This window comes from Pteropus vampyrus, unplaced genomic scaffold (assembly GCF_000151845.1).
Source record: "Pteropus vampyrus isolate Shadow unplaced genomic scaffold, Pvam_2.0 Scaffold192, whole genome shotgun sequence".
Classification (NCBI taxonomy): domain Eukaryota; kingdom Metazoa; phylum Chordata; class Mammalia; order Chiroptera; family Pteropodidae; genus Pteropus; species Pteropus vampyrus.
Genome location: NW_011888973.1, coordinates 1,729,869 through 1,740,115, shown reverse-complemented (window position 1 = coordinate 1,740,115; position 10,247 = coordinate 1,729,869). Strand labels below are relative to the sequence as shown.

Here is a 10,247-nt window from a genome sequence, read left to right as displayed (position 1 = left end):
GGCCCTTCCGAAAGCGCAGCTCCCCAGGGACACCCCGGAATTCACCGGCCTTACCGCCCAGCCTGCTCCCAGGAGGGCCTGAATCTATCTGTTCTGCCTCCTGACGCCTGGGGCTTCGCGTATTTACTGGTAGCTCGAGGTGGGTTCCTTGCGATCCTGGCCACACCTACCGTCCCCGAGACGGTGGCCCTTCTAGCAAATGCCTCTGCAAGCAAAATGCTCTCTGTCCTCAGTACTTCGGTGTGTGTGGTGGACAGAGACGTCCCCTCAGCCCCCTGCCATCGCCAAACCCGGAGTTAACGCCAGGACCGAACCTGCACCACGGACCCGACTCGAATTTTGCCCGTTGCCCCTCTCGTATCTTCCCCGGCCCAGGACCTGGCCAGGAGTGCGCACTGTGATGTCTCGTCTTCCTTAGTCTGGGACAGCATTTCAGTCTTTGTTTTTCATGACCTTGGTTTTTGAAGAATAAAGGCCGGTTATTTTGTCAACTGTCCCTCAACTTGGTTTTCTGTTTCTTCGTTATATCCACATTATACATTTTTGGGAGGAACCCTTAAAAGCGACGTTTTATCCTCCTCACTGCAGCTTATCAGGAGGCATACAATATTTGTCTTAAAAAGGCATTTTCATGAGAAGTAGGGAAAACTGAAAACATGGTATTAAGTTACTGTTAATTTTGTTAGATGTCACAATAGTTTTATGGCTTCGTTTTTTCAAAAACGGTACACATGTCTTAGCTGTGCATAAATACTGCAGTGTTAAGTGAAGTGATTTGGCTTCACACCGTTTCTAGGGAGTTTGGGAACTCTGGGCAGAAAGCAGGAATGAGGACACCACCGTCAGAACTTGGTTATTCTGAAACAGTGTCCATTTGTGCATCATCTGGATCCTTGATCATTCTTCCTTTCCTCTGAGGCTCCTTTTGTTGACCAGATCGACAGCTTCCCCAGGGTAGTGCACGAAGCACACACCCGTCAGGCTCTGTGACTTACTGGATGAAGAAAGCCTGGGGAAGAGACTGAAACCACTGGCTGAAATTTGATTTATAAATAATGTGAACATGTCATTTCTTTGTGATTTGCATGTCCTTATTACAGATATTTATGAGTCTATTGAAATGAGATCATTTATGATGATTAGGTAATAAAATTTTCGAGCCAAAATAACAAAAAGTCCTCGTTTTATTTTTATATTTTATTTTTTGGGAAAAATTTTTTTTTTTAAGTTTATTTCACCAAGGACTAATCCTTTGCTGACGTCCACGTTTAAATTGTGCTTTTATGTTTGTCTCACAGGAGAAACACACGAAAAGCTGCTCGCGTGGCGGCTCCCTCTAGCTCTCCAGGCACTGGTGTCGGAGCACCTGGTTCAGGATGCTGCTTCGTTTCAAAGCGCGCAGTTTCGACGTGTCTTCACTGATGACGGTCACATTTCCATTGTGTTCCTGCGCCGTCAGGTCACTCTCACTGTCGGACAGCGTGCACAGCAGAGAGTCGTTCTCGTAGGTTGGGAAATAATACCTGAAACCACCACAGGTATATTGAATGACCAAATTATAAATTATACAGAATATGTCTAGGCAGCTGAATGTACATATTACTATAATTTTGCTCGGTTTCCTTGCCAACAATTTAAATAGCATCTTGCAAAGGCTGTAAGGGAGCCAACTCTGGATGACTTTCACTTTGACCTTCGCTGGCTAACTTCCGTCTGACTAGTACCCTTGCTAGGATGTCAGCCTTTGCTTGACATCCGCCATAGTAAGAAACTCGCTGTCTTAAAAGGCCACTCCAGCGTGGGACAGCACTAATACCTCCTCATATGACACTAAAAACGACATCCTTTTCAGTTCTACTCAAAGGTCCTAGCTCTTCCCTGGAGGTTAACGGAAGTTCAAATACAGTTACTTTTCCATATACGAATCCTTTAAATATCTGATGAAAACAGCTGTTTCCCATTGTGTTTTCCTGCCTAACCTGGTCGTTACTGGTTCCGTCCATCCAGGTGATCAAAAAATAAAACACATACACCGTTTTACGTTCGTTATCCTGGTTGCTGGACCCACTTTGTTGTTTGCTCTGGGGGCCTCTAAGGATTTCAACCTACGTAAGAAGAATTTTAGGAACAAGGTACCAGGTCAATCCAGGGTCGACTATCCTCCCACGAATCTGTGATCTGTGGAAAAACTAAAGCCTTTTGTATTAAAGGGGAAAAACTAGAGCTTTTTGGTTAAAGGTTATTTTTTGGGGGGGGGCGGGGAGGGCCTGATTTAACGTTCCCTGAGAATAGAGGAACCTCCGAGCAGCTAGAGCCCCAGAGCCTCTCAGAGGTCACCTCAGCTGAGGATATCCGGAGCGATGTGAGAACTGGCCCAGGAGGCTGGACTGGCAAAGGACACCTGGGAGTCTGACAGTACCTGAGCAGGTACGCGTCAGCAGACCAACTGCTTAATGTTTTTAATGTGCTGACGTGCCAAATACATACCAAAAGTCCTAGTCATTGCATACTCCTTAAAATGGTAAATTCTAGTTTATCTAAATGAAATAATGAGATAAGTGTATAAAAATATGCAGGCATATGGATTTTCATGCTATCACTATAAGTGAAAAGAATGGGTATTTGGCACCCATTAAAAAGATGCAGCAGGGGAAGTAGATAAGGGTCAAAGGGGTCAAATATTTGGTGACGGAAGGAAATCTGGGTGGGGAGCACAGTGCGATATATATGTGACATATTGTTAAACTGTACCCCTGAAACATTTGATTTTATTAATCAATGTCACCCCAATTTTAATTAAATGTCACCAATAATTTTAATTAAAAAAATAAAAAATAAATACAAGAGCAGATAAACTGAGAAAATATTTACAAAGCATGTTTCTGGCAAAAGACTTATTTCTAGGATACATTAAAAAAAGCTTCCAACTCAATCATAAGAAATGAATCAAATTTAAAACTGTGCAAAAATTTTGGATACTTTACCGAGGAAGAGATCTAGATGGAGATAAGCACATGAGAAGTTGCTTAACATCATCAGTCGTCAGGGAAATGCACATTAAAACTACGATCAGTTACCACGACAAACGAGTAAAATTTAAAGAATCGACCACACCAAGCGCTGGCGAAGATGTGGAGCAACAGGAACGCTCACACACTGCTGGCGCGAATGTGAATGTTACAGCCGCTTTGCAAAACTGGTTATTTCTTAAAAAGTTGAACATACGCCTTACATACGACTCGGCCATCCCCTCCTTGAGGTTTGCTTAAAAGAAAGGGAAGCCTACGCCACTCAAAGAAGGCGGCTCAGCAACGCTTGGCGTTGACGGCACAGTCCTTGTCCTGACTGTGGCGATGGCTTCATGGCGTTTGTACCTGTCAGAACTCAATGACCCGCACACTGAGTGGGGACGACCAACTGTCTATTACATTTCGATAAAGCTGTAAAAATAAGAAAAAGCTGACGCAACAGATGTGTAACAGCTATGAAAAGATGCTTACAATGTTTTGTTAACAAAATATAATTTAAAAATCTATAATTCTGTATCTGTTTACATATATATCTAAACGGTTACATTTGTGAAAGGGGACTGCTTTAAAAATAAGGTTTCTGAAGATGTTTCGCTTTGACACGCGTATCTTTTTCATATAAGTTTAAATCAATTAAATAAAGTTATGAAACAATGGAGACGGAGCAATACTCACTCCGGTTGATCCCACGTCTTCATTTCAGGAAGCAGCGATGTGTGTTTAGCTTCTTCCATGTGAGTCCTCAGGTCTGCTTTGGACTTAAACTTCACATGGCAGCCATAACATCTACACTGGTGAATCTGCCTCCGAATGAAATTGACCAGTTTCACTTGCTGATAGAAATTTAATCCTGAAAAATGAAAGTATACAGACTCATCCGATGACTGGTCAGACACATTTTTGCGCTCTCATAATGTTTTCAAAGAGCCACTTCTCTTTAATCGACGTGAAGAGGCAGAGCAGTTATAAAGCATGATAACAGATACCAAACAGTAACCGCCAGCAGTTAGGGCTTGTGTGCTAGTTTTAATGCCCCAAATATTTCTGTCATGGAGCTACTGAGCATGATGCGATTGCGCACGTCTGTAAGAAGTAATCTGGCTGTACCTCCGAGCAGTCGGTGGAGTTCCACACACACTCTCCACTCCCTACAGCATTCTGTTCACCCAGGCCCAGCGTCACCCCGTCGGTAAGTGCGGGAGCTGGAATATGAACCCGTCTGACATTGACATCCATGCTCTTTCCGTGAACCCCTTTCTGGCAGATATTAACCGTTAATGAGTATTGTATTTGAAGCGTTCGTATTTGCGGGAAAGATGAAAAAAGGCTACATGAAGTCGAAGACCATATTTGAACATTACAGTCCAAAACGGTTGTGACCTGCTGGCCGGTGAGACTGGTGCGGGGAGACCCGCGTCGCTGTGCACGGTCGGGTCATGGTCGGGTCCTGGTCGGGTCCCGGCCGAGAACGCAGCGCTGCTTCCAGGACAGTGGACAGCAGTGGACGCCACGGGGAACGGCTCCCCAGTCAAACTCACCCAGTTCTGACTTTATTTTGAGGAGATCGAATTCGTGTGCATCCTGGAAGGAGGAAAGGATACAGCTGTGAGCACACACGCGTTTAACCTTCCGGGCTGCAGTCACGACAGCTCATTACTCACTGTGGGAAATCGGTCTCATTCATCATCTTCTGCTTTTGAAGTCTTGGAAATCTACTACTTCCCACCACACCCAAACGCGTCGAGTCGGTCAGTCACAACACTTTAAGTGTCCACAGCTCCAGGTTTGACAATTCACTAGGTACGCACTCTGCGGCCTGACAAGTGTCCCCGGCCTCTAGGTCACATGCGGCCCTGCTGGACTGTGTCTGGACTAGGATCACGCATGTCAGTTCTCTGCTCCACGAGCAGGTGAATAGTTTCACAATTTCTGCTCTTCATTTCATGCTGTCAGATATGCTGCTGGAGCCCGCAAGTTTCCTTCCACTCACATCTTCCCATAAATCACAGTAAAAAGAATTCTGCAACGCAGAGGCTATTCCGTCCCATCCCTGCGACTGTGCACCTGGGCCAATGTTCTAACTTACAAGCTCGCACTGTGGAGGCCGGTGTAACTGCACAGGCGGCACAATTAGGAACCGCATGACGTGTGTCACTGACCATGCCCGGGCAGAGGGTGAGGACGCCGCTGCAGAGGGAGCCCCCCCATGGGGGCGGGGGTGAGGGGACTTGTTTCCACTCAAAGACATGAGGATATTGTGACCTGAACGCAGACACTGAAACCACACATGTACCGGCGGCAGCTGATTCAGTGAAAGTGACCCTCTGCTTTCAAAGGGGTGAACGCTACGCTTTCTGATTCCTTGCTGTCCGTTACTGCACAGGACCAGCGTTTCTAATGAAGGGGACGGTGCCTGAGGCAGGGGGACCGCCCGTGCTCGCAGAGCGGGGGCACGCCAGCACCTGGTGGTGTTTTTCTATCACCGTCGGCCCTCTGTCCCCAAGCCGTGGTACTGTGTCATCTCTCAGATGTTCTGGCATGAATAGCTGGATCACGACTAGTCTCAAGTTTCGCTGTAACATAAAAGTGGCGTCCAGAGGGAACGCACTCGCCAGGAATTCCCTCCTGTTCCTTCTCTCCCGTGTCACGGGATGGAGCTGCTGCGAGGTCGCACGCTGTGCCCTCCCCGCCTCCGAGTCCCCAGCAGCCCCCAAGGGCCCCGTGGATGACAGCAGTCTCCCTGCTCATTTACCAGTGCTGGGAGCCCTGGAGGAAGACGCAGGACCTGCCCCTGTGCTGGGCACTGCTCACCGTGGCTGCAGATCCCGCGTCCTAAGCTAGAATGATCTCGGAGCATCTCGGAGGCGGGAGGGCACTGGCGCTCTGTGAAAGCCCACAGACACAGCTCGCCTGGGCCAGGCACCGCTACTGGGTGGCCCTGAGTTCTGGCTCTCCAGGTGGACGTGGCCTGTCTCCTGTTTGGCTTAGAGCACTTTCAGGAATGGGATGACGACTGAGAACCCACAGGCACTATCTGATGAGGCTGCAATAATTATGAGCTTTCCCCGTGAGAACTGAACGAAATCCCAACGAGTGCAAGCAGCTCACCTCCATGTGGACACGTAATTTCTCGATCGTTTCCGCTTGCTTTTCACAGAACAGGCAGACAGCAGAGACGGGGTGCTCCTTCCAGTCAGACCAGTCTCTGTGGTGAGAAGAAAACACACACGTGGAGATGCCCCTCATTCAGAAGGCGTACCCCACAGTGACTTTCTCCTCCCGAGGAGACCCTGCCCCTCTCCTGCAACTCTGACATTTTGGTGAAGACCGTCACATCGTACTTATGGTGACTTTTTGGTGCGGCCTCTGAAATTCAAAGCAGCCCTGTGAAATTCACAGAAGCCGTGAGCGGGTGCTGCTGTCCCCTGACGCCCGCCTCCCTTCTGAGCAGCGATTTCCCTAGAGAACCGGGGCCGCCTTTCCGAGACGACTGGGTTTGCTCTGCGAAGCAGACGCATCAGGAGGTGGGTGCGCGCGCATTGACCGTGACCGCTAAGTGCATGCGCTGTGAGCTGTGACGCTGGAAGCGTGTTTCCGCGTGACAAACGGTGTTTTAAAAAGGCAGACCGAGTCCCTTTCATGTGGGAAATACTGACCATTTTAAGTGGGGCGGGGTTAAATCCGGTGTTTGGTAGGTAGACAACTCAAAAAGCAGACAGGACCCTCCCCCGCCCTTTTCAAACCAGGAAAATCAAAATCCCAAGAGAGAAAAAGGCCAAACAGTGCTGAATGAAAACAGGATGAACACGGGGACGCTTGTAGGTTGGAAAGAACCCTCTCGGCTTGTGTCTGCGAGCGAAGCTGGGCATGCTTTGCGTTAGCCACCCGTGAGGTGAGGACGGCACAGGCTTAACTGCAGGCCTGTCCCCTCTGTGCCAGGGACAGGCGCGTGGAGCGCCCAAAGATCACTCGCTTCAAGATCTGGGGACCAGCCGAGTCAGGGAAGCACTTTGGGATGTATTTTTCTCTGAATGACCTGTTCCTTGTGTGTTTGCTTAATAGTTTTCATGGCAAAACATTATTTAGTTGGAATAACAGTTGCTTCGAGTGACTTTTATGTCAAAGTTATTTTGGATTCGAGTTTTTGCTGCATTACACGAACACATGCATGGCTTAGAGACGTTTTCTTTCTTTCATTCTGTCTTTTCAGAAGGACAATTTAAAATCAAACTGTTTTTAAACCGAAAAGTTTTTGTAAGACGATTAAAGAACTGTTTTCCTGCTCTTAAAATACTGCAATTAACTAGTGGCAGTAGGAGTCTTACTCTTCCTGAGGGCCCAGCAGCTCCCGATCATCTTCAGACTGAACTTCTTCCCATGATTTCCCAAGTTCCTGTGGAGGAAGGACAGGGGGACAGGGGACGGGGGACGCGGGAGGAGGGGAGCGGGAAGGAGGGAGGGAGAGACACAGAACTTAAAAGACAACACAAAAGCCACGCTCAGTCAGCTTTCAAACAACACAAGTAGAATACATTAAGACTGTTACTTGGGGGAAAAGGAAGGATACGTGTATCCTAAAACGCTTTCACTATTTTTTCTTTTGAAAGGCAGCAATACCCTTTCAAACAAACGCTTTTCCCTGAAATGTAAATCAGGGTTTCTCAACCCCGGATGCACATAAGAATCTCTTGGGGATCTTTTTAAGATAAACCACCAATATCTGGTGGCGGAGACCCTGGAACACTCTGCTGGCTGGTCTGTTTCTCCTGAGGGCCCTACAGTCTGTCTCCCTGAGAGCAGCCAGTGACCTCCGGAAGGGCCACTTCTCTGGCAGTGTGGCCCTTCCCATGGCTTCTCCCATGCCAGTCCTCGCCCTGGCTCCCTCTCCACTGCTTCTCTTCCTGCTCAGTTCGCGTCCCCAGACCGGTCCTTTGTTGCTCCCCAAACACAGCGAGCTCGCTCCCTCCCAGCCACCCCGCCCTCCTCACACCCTCTGCCTGACACACTGCTCCCTCACACACCTGCGAGGCTCAGCCCGTCTGGACTCTGCCCGAGAGTCACCACCTCAGTCCTTTTTCGATGACTGTGTCCCAAATAACACCTGTCTTCCAAGCCACTTTCTATTCCTCTCTATTATTTTATTTTCCTCCAAAGCATCGAGTGGTTGCTACCTGACATCATTTTGCCTATCAGTCTGCCTTATTATTTGCCATTTGTCTCCACTAGAATGTCCACGAGGACGTGGCCTTTGTTCATCGTCACATTTCCAGAGCCAGGCACACAGTGGGCACTAGAAAGTACTTTTTTGAACTGAATTATAACAGAACAAGTCTAAAAATTTGATGCCGATTTAGATTCTATCTCAAAGGTTTTCGTGAGCTGATTAGATGAGTTCGTTAATGCATATAAAGCACATGGTACCAGCAAATCGTTAAGGACTTGAGTCTCTACTTTGGCTCTTAGAGGTGATGGGGAAGGTCGACCCTCTGTCTGGCAAGCTTGGTCACAGTTGCAGGAAAACTTCGTGGAGTACTAGGCAGGAATGGCTTCTTCTGGCCCAACCATTTCTTTCTCCCATGAGCCACTAGTTCCCCTCTCCCCGCCGTGGGGAGCCTGTATGAAGCGGCCGTGAGCGAGTCTGCGGGCGTGCGGCCCCATCGCCGCGCGTGTCTGCGACGGGACGGTCAGGACACTAGCCCTGCCCACGCCATCGCAGGAGCTGACACGAAGGCTGCAAAAGCGGACACAGCTCTGAAGAGGGATGAGGGACACTAATGAACACTTATGAACACTTTTTCAAGCAGCTAAACTCTGGCTACAGTCAAGCCCAACGTGACTGCTACAAACACAGGTGTCTTTGTTTGATAGCCTTCTTTCGAAAGAAACACAACCAAAATTGACTCTCAGTTGTGAATATTTTCATTTCTCAAAAAAAAAAAAAGTTTCCATTTAACTAAAAACAAAGAACTAAAAGTGCCGTTATGATTTAGGGGGAGAAAGGAAATCGCCCATTCGTCAGCTCGAGGAGAGATGCTGGAGCATGTGGCACAGACGCCGACGCGCAGAGAGCTCCCAACGGCCTCAGAGGCAGTGGGTTTAGACGCTGCGGGGTACCTCCCAGAGTCGTCCCCAAGTGTCTGGACCTCCTTATGGGCGCCAAGCGTGGCCTCAGCACTGCCCACAGGGTCCTCGTCGGCGGGATGTTTGTGATGCATGAAAGTTCAGCATCGCCTGCTTTCTCTGGACGTGGGCGGCCAGATGTCACTTCAGGGCGGGTCCTCTGCAGTATCGCCCTTCTCGACGGCCTGGGCAAACGCTGCTTATCAAAGATGTTTTGAGCCAAATGCAACAGAAATATCTTTCATTGTCAAGCTTCCAAACTCAAAGTTTTATATTGCAAGTTTCTCAGTATTCAGTACTAGATGCATCTAGTACTAGGCAAATGGCTAGATGTCTCGCACTAACCATTTGCCACTTGATGACAGGAAAATGAACTCCGTTTGTTAGTAGATTAGGGGACAAGACACTTGCATGGGGCAGTGGCCCAGACTCTCCTAGAATGTTTTGCTTTGATACAGTTAAATATATGATTTATTACAAGAACAAGACCCAAAGAGAAAAAGAAATTAAGCACATAACTCTCTAATTAAGACACTGCGCCTGCTAATGAATCATGTCAGGAAAGCAAAGAATACAAGAAAAACAAAGTTTGGAAGGCACGTCAGAAAAGATGTTCAGAACGCCCCCGCAACCCCTGCATCAGATGGCTCGTGATCAACGAGGGTGGGAGAGAACGCGGGGGAGAGCTTCCGCCCAGCGACACTGCGCCCCCGCCCCCAGACGCACGCACATATGCGCCCGCTCCGAAGCCCACTGGAGACGGGGAGGTGTTTAAATGTAAATCGCTTCATTACAGAGAGCTAGAACTGGACTGTGAAAAATAGGTTACGAGCCTACTTTTGTTACAAATGGCTTTGTATTTTAAGAATAAAAATATAAATCAAAGGATAATAAAACCACTGCAAAAATAGTTCCCTTTAGAAAAACTCAGGGCTTGAAATGTGAGCGTCTTAGGAACGTGCAGCCAAAGGCTCGATGATGACAAGGGGGTGGCCTGCTGCTCCCCAAGGCAGGGGTATCTGAACGAAGCTGCTGGGGACCCTGCCCCCTAACCATCACCGCCGTCCGCTGGACCCTTTTCTTTGGGGGAAAACAAAG

The 10,247-nt window shown here is 48.2% G+C and overlaps 1 protein-coding gene across 1 annotated transcript in view; it reads right to left on the bottom strand.

Moving 5' to 3' along the window:
• Positions 1-1,285: 1,285 nt before the first annotated feature.
• Positions 1,286-10,247, bottom strand: part of ZNF277 (zinc finger protein 277) — an 88,255-nt gene continuing 79,293 nt past the window's right edge. Inside the window, exons 8-12 of the mRNA XM_011371489.2 lie at positions 7,355-7,422; positions 6,138-6,234; positions 4,568-4,610; positions 3,705-3,879; positions 1,286-1,523 (exon numbers count right to left, since the gene is read on the bottom strand). Coding sequence (XP_011369791.1) covers positions 1,337-1,523; positions 3,705-3,879; positions 4,568-4,610; positions 6,138-6,234; positions 7,355-7,422 — 570 coding nt within the window. The 3' untranslated portion in view covers positions 1,286-1,336. The remainder of the gene's footprint in view (positions 1,524-3,704; positions 3,880-4,567; positions 4,611-6,137; positions 6,235-7,354; positions 7,423-10,247) is intronic.